Source organism: Patagioenas fasciata, chromosome 5 (genome assembly GCF_037038585.1).
Source record: "Patagioenas fasciata isolate bPatFas1 chromosome 5, bPatFas1.hap1, whole genome shotgun sequence".
NCBI classification, from domain to species: domain Eukaryota; kingdom Metazoa; phylum Chordata; class Aves; order Columbiformes; family Columbidae; genus Patagioenas; species Patagioenas fasciata.
Genome location: NC_092524.1, coordinates 66,752,250 through 66,770,042, shown reverse-complemented (window position 1 = coordinate 66,770,042; position 17,793 = coordinate 66,752,250). Strand labels below are relative to the sequence as shown.

At 50.6% G+C, this 17,793-nt stretch overlaps 1 protein-coding gene across 5 annotated transcripts in view; it reads left to right on the top strand.

The window, feature by feature from the left end:
- The first annotated feature begins 5,662 nt into the window (after positions 1–5,662).
- The window catches only part of FERMT2 (FERM domain containing kindlin 2), a 55,248-nt gene continuing 43,117 nt past the window's right edge, over positions 5,663–17,793 (top strand). For 2 of the 5 annotated variants that reach the window (XM_065838117.2, XM_065838116.2), the window contains exons 1-2: positions 5,663–5,750; positions 6,458–6,626. In XM_065838117.2, the coding sequence (XP_065694189.1) occupies positions 5,715–5,750; positions 6,458–6,626 (205 nt within the window). In that variant the 5' untranslated portion in view covers positions 5,663–5,714. Of the gene's footprint in view, positions 5,751–6,292; positions 6,627–17,793 lie in introns of those variants that run through there. The other 3 variants (XM_065838118.2, XM_065838119.2, XM_065838120.2) reach the window with 3 other exon arrangements.

Here is a 17,793-nt window from a genome sequence, read left to right as displayed (position 1 = left end):
CCCCAGGAACAAGGACCAGGACCAGAGGAAACGGCCTCAAGTTGCACCAGGGAGATTGAGGTTGGATCTTGGAAACAATTTCTTCCCCAAAGGGCTGTTGGGCATTGGAACAGGCTGCCCAGGGCAGTGCTGGAGTCGCCATCCTTGGAGGGTTGAACAGATGTGGAGATGAGGTTCTCAGGGACATGGGTTAGTGCCAGGGGTGGGTGGGTTAATGGTTGGACTCAGTCTTGTGGGTCCCTTCCAACCAAAACGATTCCATGATTCTATGTCCTGAGTTGATTTTGACCCCACTCCAGAGCACATCCATAGGGTTGGGAATGGTCCAGCATGCCTTGGGGATGCCCTACACCTCCACAGCCCTCGGGCCCCCTAATGAAGCGCGACAGACGAGCTTCGCCTCGCTGCTCCCTGCACTGATAGAGGGAAAACCCATGGGCTGGGAGCCAGTTTCCCCAGACCGTTGGGGAGGGGAGAGCTGGGGCCGAAGAGATAACGGGAAACGCCGGTGCCAGGGCCCGGGGTGGGGGGTTGATGCTGGAGCGCTTGGTGATGCCGGCCACGAGGCTGCCGCTTTGCAGACACACAGGACAGATCTTCAAGGTCTTTTCCAAGCAAAATGATTCAAGGACGGGGCTACACAGGGTGCCAGGTGCATTTTTCCTCTCCTCCTTCTCAGCCTGGGGAGATGTGCTGGGTGCCAGCATAGGGTGCTTTCCCGCAACTCCACTTCCCAGCAAGCGGTTGCCCTGAAAGGGCCTGAATAGCAGCTGTGAATAATTGATGGTATGATTTGGGGATTATATTTTTTCGTCTCCACTGCTTCCCAGTAAATCACTTCCAAATAGACACTTTCTACTGTCTGGCCGGCTCCGCAGACGATGGTGTTGGAGCCATCAGATGAATTATTTGGGACTCTTGGGTTTTTTCCTTCTTGCTGACTAGCAGTGGATAAATGATAGTGGGTGTTTCCTCTAACAGCCCAGAGCCACCAGCTCCAGGGATGGTGATTGAGCATTGCGTGACATTTGGGTTTTCTCCCAGCTCCATGGGAGAAATTCAGCCTTCCAGCCTCTACTTTGTACTTGTAAAGGCAAATGAATGGGAGGCCTTCTAGACGTGGAGAAAAGCCAGAACGGGACCAGCAAAAACTCAAAAAATCTGATGGACAATAGAAGGCGGTTTAATATGTTGTATATTGCAGGAGAAAAATGGGGATGTGAGATATTTGAGCCTTTGGGATGGAGTTACCCCCTGTCTCTTGGGCAAGTGCAAATCAGAAGTGTGGCAGAGTAGCCTTTGAGGTCACTTTCAGCCAAAAAACTCTACAGATTGATCATGTTCTGGGGTTAACTCATCAGAACATAGCATTTTCCATCTAGAATATAACTTAGACTGACTGCTTGCTGACAGCACCACATAAAGCATCTGCCGGTGAGCGCCTCTGAGAGCTGGTGTAAGTGGCCAGGGACAGGTTTTGCTGAAAGAATTTGCAAACCTGGGCAGTGTGCTGGATGGAGGAATCGATCCGACATCCCTGGAGGTCCTGGGGCTGTTTGAGAGGCCGATGGGGATGGCAGCAGCTGAGAGGGACGTATTCCTGCATCCCTGTGCAGCATTTCTACCCCATCCTTTACTAAAACACGGGCTGTGCAGGGCAGTGTGATTTGCTGCTGCAAGTCTCCAGGTGACATTAAGAGTCCAAAGTGAGGATGACGAGTGGTACCAAACCCATGAGTGAGGCAACGGTGATGCAGAGGAAGATCAGGGACAAGAGTAGGGGCTTGGGCACAGCTGTTGTGAGACACTCAGGCACCGGACAGGGAGCTGGAAGGAGAATTTACCTGGGATTTATCTAATTCTCCATCACATGTATTCAAGCCTTCTGCTAACAACTCCTTCTGGCTAAAACAGATGTCAAGAGGGTGCTCCAGAACCCACCAGCCCCTTCAGACACAAAGTTCAAGGATCCTTCTGACCTTGAGGATGACTTGAGGCTGATTTGGGGCACGTTGCCTTCTTTCTGGGCCAAGGCAAGAGTCACGCTCGGTGGAGGTCACTCCTGGCAGCCGGAAACATCAGAAGGACAAAACTGGATGATAGAAAAAGGATAAATGATGGCACGGGGAATAATGTCAACAGGAAACTAGTGCCTGATATGCCGAGTCAGGAGAGCCAGCGGAGCTATTTATTATGAAGAGCTGATTGTGGAGGAAGAGGCTGGGGAACAAACCTCCCAGCCTGAGGCTTCCAGAGCTCAATTCAACCCAGTTCCTGGAAAGAAGGTGACAAGGGGACAGAGAAGAGCCCTGCAGTGAGGTTTGCCCTGCGGCACAAGCCCAGCAGGCTCCAGCACACCGCAGATGATGACAGGCACATGCAGAATGGAAATGAGATGTGATTTTGTAGCTGTAGGGCAACAAAACCTTGGCTTGACTTAGCAAGGGAGGAGCAGCTCGCTCTGGCTCCACGTCTCTTATCTGAGCGTAGCTATCTCTTGCAAGCTCGGATTTCTTCCAGCTGCAGGGATGTATTTTGTAACCTTTGGGCATGAAGGACCAAGCTGGATGGTTGTGATATAGTCTCAAATCTTGGTTCCTGGCTTCATCGCATGTGTCCTGGCCCATCAGGAGGAGAGATCTGGACACTCGATGGCTCTCGCTTTGGGTAAGGATACCCATCTTGGCACCAGTACTCCCAGATGTGTTTCCACATCGGGTTGCCTGAACTTCCCTTGGAGCAACCAGGACAAATGTCCCATCCTGAAGATGTGAGGACTTGAGTACAGAGCCCTGTTCCTGGCCCTCGAACTCTGTGAGGATCCACAGTGCTGCTGTATGTGTCCAACCCCGGTCTTCACATCCCACCCCAGCTCCGATACCTGCCGTCATCTCCTTTCTCCCCACAGCCGGTGGTAAAACCCAAAGGCACCGCAACAGCTATGAACAGCCCAAAGATGAGACAAACCCCTGGGAATTTCTCTGACCTCATTCATCAGGAGCAAACACCACATCCAGCTGAGACGATAAGCCTGGAGTAAGACTACGCACGAGCAAAGTAATGCGATTGCATCGCTGGAGTTGTGTCCTAAGGGGCATAAGCGAATTTTATGGAGCTATTAGTAAGGTATAGAAATGCTGAATAATCTTTGCAAGATCACAAGAGGGAATTACTACAGTCTAGAAAGACTGAACCTCCACATCTCAAGTGCTTCTTCAAGAACTTGATCCCAAATATGAGCCGTCCTTTCATTACAACGATGCTGAATGAATGCACATTTGTACAATATGTAGCTGTCACAGCTTCATTACTCTGCATACACATTCAGAAAAATGAAAAAGCCAAGTCACACGGACATTTCCGAAATGACAAAATCAGGGAAGAATGAATGTGGCTGGGAATAAACAAGGAAGCGGAGTTACCCGGCATATTTCCTTTGCTGGGAGCGCGACCTTCTCTCTGCTGGGAAATGGTCATTTGTGACAAGCGAACCTTGGTGACATCCAGAAGATGTTTGGAGGCGGAAGGAGATGAAGAGACACACAGGAAAAAACACCCAGGTGGTGTGGACCCCTCTCACCTGGTGTTATGTGATGCTGGAGATGCGGGAGCAAGTTTGTGGTGTCCAGGCACTGACCATGTTTACTTCTAGTAATGCATTTTAAAGGGACTCAGGTAACGCTCCAGGTTCCACATTGCTTAAGGGATGTATGTAAAGAGCTCAGAGTAAAACTGAGGGAGGAGTAAAGAGCTTGCAAACCCCGTGTGAAGAGGTGTAAAGGAGCACATAAGCAGGGAGGTGTTAGACACAAAAAGTGTTGGGGAAAAAAAAGCATCTGCATTTCTCCTTTTTTGGGGTTTTCTTTTGAAACTTTGCCCTTGTTAAGGAAGAAGCTGTAGATGGGGAATATCGAGACCCGGGTGAACCCGAGAGGTGACCGAGCGGGGTCTGCCCACCCCCGGCTCAGAGCACATCGCGCTCAGCCAAGCTGGAGCATTTGAGGAAACGCAGCTTTTGTTTATGCGGAGGTTTGGGGAATTTCTCTGCCTCTGCGTGTGCAGAGGGGCCCGGTGCTCAGTCCTGATGCTTTTCCTGCTCCAGTCACCCAGCCGAGGCACCCAAATACGCAGAGCAGATTTCCATGGCCGGTCACCCTGGGAAGAGCCAGTCTGACCGGCTTGCCCGGAGCAGCCAGGCAGGAAAACCAGCTGGTTCCAACAACCGCACAGTTTGAAAACCAGAAAAAAAAAGGGGCAAAACAAGTCAAATAAACCCACGACGGGGAAGGAGCCTCTCAGCTTCATCGCTGATTTCCCAAAGATGCCCAACTGAGTCATTTCATCGGAAAAGCATCCCGGCTTCCACGGAGCAGAGGCAGAAGGAGCGTCGGGCCGGGAGCTGCGCTGCCGGCAGATCTGGTAGGTATCATCCCCATCCCGATGGAAGCGGCCGTGTGTTTCGGCACCTTATTTGGCTATTGCTGCTTGTGCGGAGCGAGGACTTCTTGCAAACAGTGGGAAGAGCCCCGGGGATGCTTGGCTGCCTCTGACGCAAGAGCCTCGCCGGTGCATTTTTGACCTTGCTTTGCGTCTTGGCCGAGCGCTGGAGATGACGCTGCCCGCCTCTCCGCACACCCACCGCCGAGCCGCTGTGCTGGGAGGGACAGAGAGCCCCGGGGACAGCATTGCCCGGCCCCAGCTGGGACAGAGAGCGCCTTTCCCCATCCTCAGTTAAAAAGAAACTCCGCGAACGGTTTTAATAGCATGAAAAACCAGCAGCTTCTACCCGACAGCGTGCAATCAGCTGTACTACAAGGTTACTAGCTCTGGAGGAGCCGTGTTGAATTGCATCAGCTGGGAACCTCGTCCAAACAGTTTGGGTTGAGAGTAACCCTTTCTATTTATTGCCCCATTGTTTTGCCCTGGAAGAACACTGAGATACAATCTCTGAAAGCTTTATTGTTACAGACCAGCTTTTCCCTGGCCTTCCAAGCGGTCAACCTGTAAATTACACTCCTGCTTCCAAGTTTGAGAGGATGAAATGGGGGTTATATTGACAGGGATTAAGGCCCTGGGAGGATTTGGTGGGGAAGGTCATCTGCTGCCCATCCTTCCAGCATTACCTAATTTCCCTATAGCAGCATCAGCCACACTAGCCCAAAGCCTCTGTGCTGTTTATTTGTAAAACCTGGCTTACTGTGCTCAGAGCAACTTTTGGAAAGCTTTATTAATGTGTATGGGAAGACAGAGGAACAGCCCTTTGTAAATATCTCCATTATAACAGCAGAAGTGAAAAGGTGGCAAGACTTTAGCATTCCCATTAAGAGATTTTTGTTGTCTCCACGATGGCAAAGCTCCCACTGCCATTCGCAGCAGAGGATGCGGGAATGGTGCTTATGAGAAAGCTCTGGGCTGGCCGAGCCATCCTGGAGGGCGCAGTTTTGTCGGGATGTGGCTTCCCACCGCCCGGCACGATGCGGGGCACATCCTGCCCGCTGCCACCGACCGCTGCGTCGGTCCCCAACACGCAGCTCCTCCCGCGCGACGGTTTTTCAGGAAGCCCGGTTGCCTTGGCGGGATGTATGTATCATTGGGTGGAGAGCTACAGGAAGCGGATAATACTTTTTTTTTCTACATTTGTGCCGGTTCAGGCTCTTTATTTGAAGACAGTTCCCACTTCCCAGACGATACGGCTGGAGGGAACCAGTCTCAGCATGGGCACGGCGCAGGCCATGAACGGCGATGCTAAGGTAAGGGGGTTGCCTATCGAGAAATATTTTGCTGATGAATATGGGGCTTTTAAACACTCAGTGTTTCAAGAAAAACACCGTAAAGGCAGCAGAGTGGGCAAGGCTGCCACGGAAATGTGCTCGCAGCATCCACGCGTGTTCGGGACAGGGAGTTTTCACGGGCCCTAGAGGATGCTGTGCGGGCCGGATCGGGGGTTCCTCCTCCGCACACTCCGGGACCGCCGAACGCCGCGCCGGGGGGGGAACGAGGCTCCACTGGCTGCGCCCCGAGGCCAGAGCCGAGGCGAGCCTTGCTGAGCCGGGCCGAGCCTTGCTGAGCCGGGCCGAGCCGGGCCGCCCCCCGGCGAGTCCCGGATGTTGGAGCGGCCCCCGCTTGCTCCGTCCTTCGCTTCCATAAAAGGCCAAGGGGCCCGGCTGCGCGGGGCGCGTTTTTCCTTTAATTACTATCCCCCTCCTCCTCCTCCTCCTCCCTTTCCACCCTCCTCCTCCTCCCTCTACCCGCCCGCCCCTTCTCCTCCCGCGGCGGCCCCGCAGGCAGCGGCTGGGGGGCGGCGGGGCAGCGCTGCACCCCCGCGATCCCGCCCCACCGCGCCCCCATCCCACCCTCCCGGGGCGCGGAGGCGGGCTGAGCCGAGCCGAGCCGTGCTGAGCCGGGCTGAGCTGAGCCGAGCCGGCGGGCGGGCGCTGAGGCGCAGCTGGCGGCGCAGGAGGCCGGGGCCATGGCGCTGGACGGGATCCGCATGCCGGACGGCTGCTACGCCGATGGGACGTGGGAGCTGAGCGTCCATGTCACCGACCTGGGCCGCGACGTCACCCTGCGGGTCACCGGTGAGATCCACATCGGCGGTGTCATGCTGCGCCTCGTCGAAAAGCTCGGTGAGTGTCCCCGGCACCCCCCGCCCAGCACAGCACCCTGCCCCGGCACCCCCAGCACCCTGCCCCGGGGCTGTGCTGGTGCACCCTGCATCCTACCAAAGTGCTGTGCTTTAGTTCCCAGCATCCAGCACCCTGCCCCAGCACCCCCGACCCATCCCCAGCATCCAGCACCCTACCCCAGCGCTCTGCTTTAGTTCCCAGCATCCAGGACCCTGCCACAGTGCCCAGGACTCTGCTCCAGTGCTGTGCTTTAGTTCCCCGCATCCAAGACCCCATCCCAGTCCTGTGCTTGAGCACTCTGCCCTGGCACCCAAGACCCTCCCCCACTGTCGTGCTTTAGCCCCCTGCATCCAGGACCCTGTCCCACTATCGTGCTTTGGCTTCCAGCGCCCTCCCACAGCACGCAGGACCCCGTCACAGTGTAGTGCTGTAGTTCCCAGCACCCAGCATCCCACCCCAGTGCTGTGTTTCAGCACCCAGGACCCTGCTCTAGGACTGCTCTTTAACACCCAGCACCCTGCCCCAGTGCTGTGCTTTAGCTCCCAGCACTCTGCTTAGCACCCTGCCCTGGCACTCAGTACCCTGCCCACCCTAGCATCCCATCCCACCACCCTGCCCTAGCACCCCATCCCGACGTGGGGCTGCCTCTCCCCACCATGCCCTACCCAGCCCCCCTGCAGCCCCAACACCCCCCATGCTCCCAGCCTGCACCCTCCACTGCCGCCTCTCAACTTGCATCGGCCCCAAATCACCCAAACTTTTACACCCCAGGGCTGGTTTGCCTGTGGCAGGGCCTCAGCTCCTGTCCACCAACTGCTTTGCATGGGGGGTTTTACCCCAAGCTGGGAAACATCTTCATTTATGGGGTGGGGGGGGTGGGATTCTTATGGGCGCTCTCCAGTACACAGAAAAACTGAATTGTGAAGTTGTAACTTGTGCCGCGCGGCTTCGGACGAGGGAAGCGCCTCGGAGGGCCCTTTGCGAGCATGGGGTGATGGACGGGGCAGTGTGGGTGAGGGGACCGGGGGCACCGCGGTGTCCGATGGCTTTGGGTGCACCTGGACAAAGAGCCCGTTTGTCTGGGACGCGTGGGAACGCGCGGCCCGAGACACCGGGGTGGCTTTGTGGCGGAGGACCCAGCTCGGACGCGCTCCCCACCGAAAGCGAGCACCCCGACTCGCCGGCCATGGGGAGCCCTGTCCCGCCAAACCTCCCCCTTGTCTTTTTCTTATCAGCTCTTTAAGACTCGGGTGTGTTTACTCAGTGGTATAGTCCAGGCTGATTACTGTAATTGCTCAAATAAAATATGAATTGCGAGGTCCCCGCGCGTGCCTGTGGCTGTGGGAGTAGCGGAGCTGTCAGCTGCAGGTCCTGTTTGAATGCAAAGCCCTTGTGTGGCTTTAAAAACGCCGTCTTCCACCATGCTTCGGTTTTGATTTATTAATTATCTCAAGTTAAAGGAAGGAAGAGACAGATATAAATATGCTTGTTTCGAAAGGAAGCAAGCGCTCCCATCAAAGGGTCTCGTGCTGGAGATAGCCTTGACTTTCTGAAAACTTGATTTTTGTGTGTGTGTATTATTTTTAGGCTGGAGCTGCAGTAAGATTTGCTGCAGTTGAGCACTTGGTGGCTCGGTGGAATAAAAAACCACATAGCTTTCTAGAAACGATAAGAAGTCAACTCATTGATCACAAATGAATAAGCCATGCTCCCCTCGGTTTCATGCTGCGCTGGGTGCTGGGACCAACTCGTGTGCTGAGAGCCGGACGCGTGCATGGGGACGAAGCCCAGCGAGGACCTAAATTAGCGCCTGACGTAATGCATCCTCCCCCCAAAAGTGTCTGCCCAGATCCTCTCCACTTGTTAAATTAGGGATTGTATTAGAGGGAAGGAATGCAGCGGCCACAGTGCTGGAGGGGGGAGCAGGACGGTGCTCCCGGGGGGCTCAGCCCCAAACCCCGCTCCCCAGGACCGTGAAGACCCGTGGATATCACCGGCTGTTGCCTTCCCTTTCCCCTTGGCTTTTGTCGCGGAGCCAAGCTATACGTATATAGTTCCTTTTAATCTTCCTGCGTGTCAGCTCTTCCAGCCCTCTCATTATTTTTATGGCTCTTCTTTGAGCTGCTGCCAGTTATCGGGGTCGGGTTTAGCAGAGCGGGGTGGGACGGGACTCGCTCCTCATGTGCCTCCTCAATGCCGTCCTTCATCCAGCCTCTGCTTCATCTCCAGATATATTAATTTTGCAGTTTTTCCATGTTGAAACCCTTTCCTTGCATTTTTAACCTGTTCCTCCCCATGTTAAAAAAATCATTCATTTTTTGTGAAGCAGATTGGTGTTTTTGCTGTGAGTTTTAAGGAAATGCCTTTAAAAAGTTTCCTTGCAGATCCCCTATGGGCTGCTGTGTTGTGGGGGGAGGGAAAAAGGGGGGGCTTCGCCAACTCGTCCTTTGGGATAAACCTTCTGGAGGGCAGGGAAAGCAGATTTTTGTGGCCTGCCCAGAGCTTCACAGTTTAGGGCATTGCTTTGAATTTGCCGCAGATCAACCCCGGTCTGGTTGTGGGATGCTGGTAGAAGCTCTTCATTAATGAGAAGGGGGGGTAAAAATACCTTCCCTCCTCCCAAGCAGTGAGGGGAGCTTGGAAAAGGGGAAAATCTGGATTTACATTAGTATTTTCTCATGTTTGTAGGAGAAAATCTGGTCGACTCAGTCCTTGCGTATGCGGAGGGGCTGCAGTTTGGGAATAGGCAATTAAAATCTGTCATTAATGCAGGCAGGGATTTGGAAAAAGCCCAAGCGGCAGATAGAGATTCTGGTTACTCAAGTGAATTGCAATGACCTGGTCGCTCCCCTGTTATTTATCACCCCTCTGGATTAAGCCACTTCGTTAATTGAGCCGCGCCGTGTGCTTGGCAGAGGCCTCTCTGGAAAGAAGGCAGAAAAATGCTGAGGTTTTAAGAGCAGTAGTATTTAGTTGGTCTGTGGTGGTTGGGGTCTGTACTGGAAACTCCTGGTGCTCGCCCAGGGGTTTTTAGGAATTTTGCCACTATTGACTTGCAAACAACAAAAAAATGAGGCTTAAAATCACTGGGAGCAGAGGAAGGAAGGAAGTAAACGCGGGTTATTGTTGTTGTCAATTTAAGGCGGTTTTAAACACATGCAAGGGAAAAAACTCTGCTTTTTTGAAATGCGCTCGGGAGGAGCTTTGTGGGATATGCGTTAAACGCAGGATTTGGGGATGCTCTGTATCGTAGTGGGAATAACGGATTAGCTGACAGAAACGGAGAAGGGGGGGACAAATGGTGGCTGGCAGAGGAATGGCTTAAGACAGATGACCTAAATGTGCACTGAGCACATTCAGAAAGTCGGTGGATGGAAGTTTTGTAACGGAAATGCAGATTTTTCTCTAGGTTTCTTTTACAGGCGGTATATGCGTGGCAGCCGGCTCCAGCTGCTTGCTGGGAGCGCTGGGGGAGGACCGAGCACCTTTAGGGGTTTGTGCTGAAGAAAATAAGTGAATGAAGCAAAAAAAATCAGCTGGGTTCAGAATTAGGATAGTCCTTCTGGACTTGAAGGTGTTAACACTTGCAGCATCACCCAGCCGAGGCAGCGAGATGGCTTGAGGTGCTGCATCTCCCTTTTATCCAGCCAGGATGGATGTGGGGACCACACCTGGGGTAAATGTCAAAGCAGATCGCCTGCCCTCCATAGAGAGCAGCTGATAACACGGAGCAGTGATTACATCTTCTAAGGCCTTGTTTTTGTGAATCGCATCATCAGCATTTGGGCAACTCCATTGTTCCACTATCTCCTTTCCATCACTTGAGAGAGGGCAGGATGTCACCTGAGGACTGACACAGGAGTTGTCACTTGCAAAGTGTTTTGTTTTAGCACACGGAGCTCTTTCTTTTGCAGGTTTTAGCCTGCAAATGTGTCTGTGATTCACCCGAGAGGCTCTGTTCACCATGGGATGGACTCTGCCCTTGTTATCTTGCCAATGGCTTGAGCTGCGCTCTTTGCAAGATCGATTGAAAATATTAATGTTCTCTGTGTAAAGTCTCTTTTTCTTAATGGACCCCTTAAGGGGTTATCAATAAAACGCCAAGAAAGTGCAGCGTCATTGATTTCCCCAGGTTTGTGTTTGAGGTTTAGGTCTTGCAGTGCTTATAAATGCTCCGAGCTGTCGTGAGACTTGCTGGGGAAATTCTTTGCCTTGAAAATGGAACGAACTCTTTGAAACAGCTTGAGGCTATGTAAGAGAAATGCAGAATCCTCGCCCCAGCCCGTTTCTGTTGCAGACACGAGGCAGGATGAGTCTGTGGTGCTGTTTTGCAGGTGACTTGCTCCTTTTGCTATGGACTCGTCCCAGGAGACTTGAGTAGGGGCTCACTAGGTGGCCACCTGTGCTTTGCTGTTAGAGAAGCCAAGAGAAATGGCTGAAGGCTAAAGAGAAATAAAGGAAGGAGTTTTATTGTAGCCATACTTTCAAAAAATACTTATTTGAATGCTTGGGGTATGGTCAGGGCATTTCTCTGGTCCCTGCCACCAGGATGACAACGGACACCTTCACTTGCAAGATCTGCAGATGCTTGTCTGGCTGTCAGTTGAGACAAGGAGGATGTTTTCCTTCAAAATCAGCGCTCGGTCACTCCTCAATATTCCTTTTCAAGTCCATGACGTTCACGAGAGGACTCTGAGTGCCATTTAATATGCGGGCAGGCTTGCGAGGAGCTGTTTGCATTCCCTTTGAGGCAGCGTGGTGAGTGCTTGACTCAGATAACGTGATAAATGGTGACGGTGTTTGCCGCCGCATTTTTGGCAGGCGGGACCCCTCCAACGCTCCTCACCGATCCCGCTCCAGATTTCCCCGAGAAACCTCATCCCAGGCTCTTAAACGGCAAAACCTGCACAGGTGGGATGGTGAGCACAGAGTCCAGAGGGGTCTGGCACACTGCCGAGCACAAAAGTCCTTCTGCTCCAGAAACAGGCAGTGATTTTGGGCCATTTTGAGGCAAAAGTGTTACCCTGGGTGCTGCCCAGCAGAGGTGCTCCAGGCAGAGATGCTCCAGGCAGGGATGCTCCTGCTTCAGCATCTTCAAGGAGACCAGCAGAGCTGCTAACGCACCCTGTATTTACATATCGCCGCTTGATTAATATCTTTGCTAGTGACCTGTGCTGAAGCTTTATCCCCCAAATAACACATTTTTAATAGCAGTTAGGTGAGAATATCCAAGTGCCTGTTAACGCACTCTCCAGCTGTACACATTGATCCATGCAGGGCCGGCTCTTCACATCCAGCTTTTGCCTCCAGGAAGCTTCTGCGTAAGGCCTACACCAAATTACAGGATCGTGGCTCAAATAATGTCCTCTTTGTTAGCATAAGTGGAATATTCAGCTGAACTGCCAATGACCAGAGGAATTCGGAGTGGGGGTAGGTAAAAGCCGTAGGCAGGCGGCTCCAAGCTGCGGTCACAGCAATTAATATTTCTACGCAGGGTGGCGGTGACTCTTTGGAAGCCAGAAATGAAACTGAAATGTTAAATTTTTATTTACTTATTTATTTATTTATAATTCTTTCGCTACGAGTCATCTGTTGTGACTTGAAAGAGCGTGGCCGATGACACAGATCCCAGTCAGAGGGGGAAGAGGACGGGGTGGGAGGTGGCGGCGGTGGCTTCCCCGCGAATACCAGAGCCTGGGTTTGTCTACCACAGACAGGAAATTGTTGGGTTTGCTGCTCCCACCCAGTCCAAATCAGTAGTTTCCTCTTCCAGCTCCCTCAGGTTTCGATTCGACGTAAGGCGTGCGGGGAAGCCGGCGTGGGGAGCCGCGTCCACCACACTCACGTCACTCCGAGAGAGCTAAAATTATAAGAATCATCACATTCGCACACTTCCCTTTTTTAAAAAATATATATATATATTTTTCCTTTTCCTCCTCATAGCCATCCTTTCCTTTTCCCCACCACTCTCCATCAGCGCTTGCATTTCACCCAGGCATCTGGCCGAGTCTCTCTCACCCATATAAAAACCCAAACAAATTGTACTCAAAATAGTTTAATATTTCTAAACAGAAGCCAAACGCCTCCGGGTGTTCCCTGGCAGGGATTTTTGAACCTTCTTTCTGTGCTGTTACATGTGCGATGGTTGCATTCAAGGCAGGCGCCGTCCTTCTCCGGGTACGGGGGTAAAATCATGGCCCACCCCTGATTTTTGGTGTAGAAAAATGGCATTGGGTGGTTGTCACTCTGCAGCTTGCAGGCCGCTGTGGGTTTATGGGCGAATTCTTGCAAGCCCACTATGGGACGTTATAAAAAGCAAACCAGGAACCTTGACTTTAACCCTTGGTTTCTGATTATGGTGGGGAAAAAAAAAGGATTGTGGACAAGTGCATGAAATTGTGGATGTGGGGAGTGTTTACCGAGTTGGGAAAGAGAAGAGGGAGTATTTGCACTGCAAACTTCAGTTGTTTCAACATCACTGGTGACACCACCACTGTGAGCTCCTATTTGGCGTGATTCTGTATGTGTTTAGGGGAATTTTATTTTTAAATCCTTTTTTTTTGGTGGTGGTGGTTTTCCTTAGAGACAAGGGGAGAGGAAGGAGTTTTATGATGCTCATGGCACACAGATTTGAGCCCAGTGTCCAGCCCTGGGCGTGCTTGGTGGAGAAAGTGTGTTAAAACATCTTAAAGATGATGCATTTATTTGTTCTCCTTCTGAAATCTTAATTAACCAATAACTTAGAAAGGGGCAGAAAACCAAAACTGAGCAAAACTTCTCAGCTGCTGGGATTCGGTTCTGAATGTTCTCAGGGGCTTTCAGAGTTTTTCAGGTATTATAATTTAGAAAAATACTGAAGATCCCCAAATTTCTGCTGGATGGGGAAATAAGGAGTTTGAGCAGAACTGCTTTCTCACCCAGGTTTGCTTTTGCGCGTTGCTCTGGTTTTGATTGTCCAGGCTGGAGCTTCCACCAGGTAGAACTAAAGGGGCAGGGGAAGCAAAGTGCCCAGCAAACCAGTGGAAAGCTTGTTTATTTTCTGTTTTATTTTTGGAGAACTGTGCTGCTCAGCTTTTCTTGTGCTCACCGGGTTTCCCAGCGAGTTTGCAACAGCTCTGGATGCAGCTTATGCTTAGTGGCTATTCAAATATGATGCTTGGTCAGGAGCTCGTGCATAAGATGTCCCTGAGCTGGGATCGGTCCCTCTCCTGTGGACCAGGTGGGATCTTGGAGACCTCTAAATTTCAGTAAAATGTGTCTGAATTTGGAGAACACGTTTGGAACAGGATTGGGAGGAGGTGCGTGTAGGCGAACAGACACAGCAGCAGTTGCATAAACCTTCGCCGTTATCATCTCAGCTGGATTTTAGCTTGCAAAACCAGACGGCAAGCAAAAATTCATCTTGCCAATTATTACATTTTAAATCTCTTACCAGCCGATTATATGTTTGTTTGTGGTTGGTTTCCCCCCCCCGCTTCTCCCTTCAGGCTTATGTACTTTTGGAAGAGTTAATTGCCGAAACTCCAAATTCAATTAGAAAGTCTGTGTTTTATGAAATTGCCTGGAAAGAGCTCTATCTCTGTCTTGCTGAGCTCCCCTTCCTCGCTGATAACACGCAGAGCTTTGCTCGGCACGACATCTGCAGCTGCAGTTGTCCTCGCTGCCACCCGCGTGTCCTGCCCTGCCAGGGGTGGGTTGATGTTTGGACTCAATGTTCTCGAGGGTCTATTCCAACCAAAATGATTCTGTGATCAATGAGCTTGGGCCAACATGCAGAAATCAGTAAGAAAAATGGTGAGGTTTCCTCCGCTCCCCATGCCTCTGCAAAGGACATAGAGCAGGGACCAACTCCTCATCCTCATCTTGCTTTGCTCCAGGAGTTCATCCCAAAACACAGTCAAGGGAAGGCTGGTGGCACCTGAAGCACTTCTGGCTGTTGTCGCTGCCGGGGTAGGATGAGGCTCCTTTCCCTTATGCTCTGCCCAGGGTGTTGCACTTTGGGTGAAACCTGGAAGATGTGGTGTCCCCCTCTTGCAGACCAGCGTCCTACCTGATCTCCAGGAGAGGGACAACGCTGGCTCGTAGTTTGGTGTGGGGTGAGGCTGCCCGAGGCATCACGAGAGCTGCAAACCTCACTTTCCAGGGGGCTAAACTTACCAGAATAACCATCCTTAGGGCCTGAATTATATGTGAAGCCTCAGATGAGAAACTGGGAATTCAGGTTGCCCGTTCAGCCCTCCTTTATCTGCCATAGGGTCCCGCCAAATGTCATCTGGCTCTGTTATTGGGTATGATGTCTTTTTGGCAGGGAAGGGTTCCCTTATGCCTTGCAGGTTCATTGGGGATGAGTCAGGATTGCAAACTGCTGGCATCGTCACCCTGGGGCACTTTCCTTGCTGGTGAGGGAAGGGAATAGGCTGGTAGTCAAGGCAGCTGAGTGCTCCCTGGAGAAGTGGTTTTCCTCCCTTCCTTCCTTCCTCTGCTGCTCTGTTGTGTCTGTGCTTCTTATTTTCTGCTGGATGAATCATGGAAACCACGCTTCTTAATTGAGTTTTCTGCCATTTCTAGTGGTTCCACGGGAGGCAGGGAGCAAGCCAGCGAAAGCCTCCTCTGGAGGGATGCTTGCTGCAAAATCAGCTTGTTAAGATCCGTATTATAAAATAAAATATAAAGTAATAAAATAATAATCCACCATTGCTTTCCTTTATTCCCTCCTGTAGAAAAATGAGTGGATGAAATCGCTCTGGTGCAAGGATTTAAAGCGAATCTGCACAGTGCTTGCAAAGACCTTCCCAAGCCGATGGGTGCTTGTCGGTGTTGGGGTGTTGGGGAGTGGAGGTGGCCCCGGTTTTCGGGTCCTCAGGAGGGTTTTCTGATGGCTCAGCATCATTGCAAAACTGCTCAGAGGTTACAACAGCGTTGGGTATGGCTGCACCTCACAGGTGAGCAGCTCGGAGAAACCCATAGACCTTCTGCTGCGAGAGATGCTGAGGGACAAAGTAGATTTTGTTTTACATACGCGTATAATAAATGTATGCATAAAACCATAATAAAAGCCTGTAGGTACCTCTAGGGCAAACACCATATGCTCGGTTCGCGGCTTGTGATACACGTCATCCGTGCCTTTTGTGTTTGTGGAGTAGTATCGGAGGTGTAAAGCAAATTTAAAGGGCGTTTTGCTGCTCTTTCTGCAGGTGAGTGGCATCCACTCAGGGAAAAGGTGCCTGGCAGCATGGCCATCACGAGATAAATCATTTCGGCTCTAGTAGGAGGAGGTTTTTGTGTCACAGCCATGGCATCTTAATAAATTAAATTTCCAAGTGGTAGTTGAGTAATCCTATTAACACTGAAAAGAGCTTCCTTCCTAGAGTTTACTCTAATAATAATAATAATATATAAAAAAAAAGTAACTTTCAGGCTTGTCGGGATTTGCTTTTCTCCCCAAAGCCTGCGTGTGGACCCGGCTCCAGCATCCCACGGGTTGAGCAGCTCAAACCCTGCAAAGATGCTCATTGATGCTGTGGGCTGTAAATGCCCCCGTTGCACACGTGAATTGTAAAACACCACCGGTGGTTTAGAAAGCAAGCGGTAAAATGTTACCAAATCTTTTGCGGTGCCTCGTTGCTGGGCTGTGTAGGTGGTGGCATCTTCAGGAGGAGATTTTGGTTTTGAGCAAACGCAAAGATTGGCCGCTGCATTTTTTGGTCACCTCCGCAGTGCTTCATTTACCATCCCTGCCCTGTCGAGATGTGGGCTTACCCTTATAAACCTCATTTATAAACCAAATAAAAGGACACTTCTTTTTTCCAGCGGCGTAGCAGCGCGTTTCTTCATTAGCAGAAGATGCTCTGTGATTTTTCTGAACAAGGACACATTGAACATCCACATTCAGCGTTGTGCCCTCGTATACTCAGTGTCCTCCATAGCTGTTGTTTTATTTTCTCCTCCTCCTTTTTTCATTGCTCTTGAATAGCTCTGCGAACACACAACGTGCTTTGACGTCTTTTTGGGGTGGTGACCCATGTGTGTCCCCTGGCACGCTGGGACGAGAGGGAGGTCAAGCTCATGGGAACCACAGTGTTGGGAACAAGGCTGCTTTTGTCCTTTTTTTTAATTATTATTATTATTCCATTTTTTTAACAAGCCAAACTATTTTTCATGCAAGAAATTATGCTCTTAAATCTAAATACCCGCACGGGTCCGTTCTGTTTGGGACACCTCCATGGGTGTAGATGTGTAGATGTTCTCCTGAACGTTTGTTCTCCTGAAAACAAAGCAGGATAAAATAGTGGTGAGAGTTGCCCATGGTGGTAAATAGGGGATAATTCAAGGTACCACTTTGCATCCACCCCCGGGTCAAAGCCCTTCGGCAGCGTGGCTGCTGTACGCTGTATTTTTCATGGCTTAAGTCAAATACATCCGGGGCACATGATTAAAAACTCCTATTAAGTCTCATTAGTACCAAGAACATCAGATTGTCGTGGCTACAGCTCTATTGCAGCAGTCTGATTATAATTTTATAGGATGTTTATCTCCGCGTTTCAAAGTATCATTTTTCAAGTGTTTCAAGAGGCTGGAAGGATTTTTTTTTGGTCTTTTTTTCCATTTTGTACTTTGCTCTGCAATTAAATCTCTGTTGGGGGGTGGCGGGGAGTCTATTCCTGCATGTGCCATGCTCCAAACCACTCAAATCTGCACTAAAAAATAGATTCCATCCCAAAACAACAGCCGTGTCACCCAGCAAAACACATCAGCATTTCTGTTGGACTCGAGATAAATGAAAACAGCGCCAGTTTGGGTTTTTTTGTTGGGTTTTTTGATGTTTTTTTCCCATAATTGTCCTAGAAGGAGTGGCTTTGGCATGTTTGAAGGAATCTGGGTTTAAAGAGGTCAGTCTGAGCAGCAGGGCAGTGATGTTCTGTCCCCTGTATAGGGAGCAATGGGTTCAGCTATATAGCTGTATGTTTGTGGATATATATACACACACCCATATTTTTATATACTACATCATTATTATTATTATTATTATTATTATTATTATTATTATTATTATTATTATTATTATTATTATTATTATAGCTCGTTTGTATTTTTTGCTTGATTTTTGACCACAAGAATGTTAGCTGAAAATGAACTGGTCACCTTGGTGACATTGTAGGGTCACAGA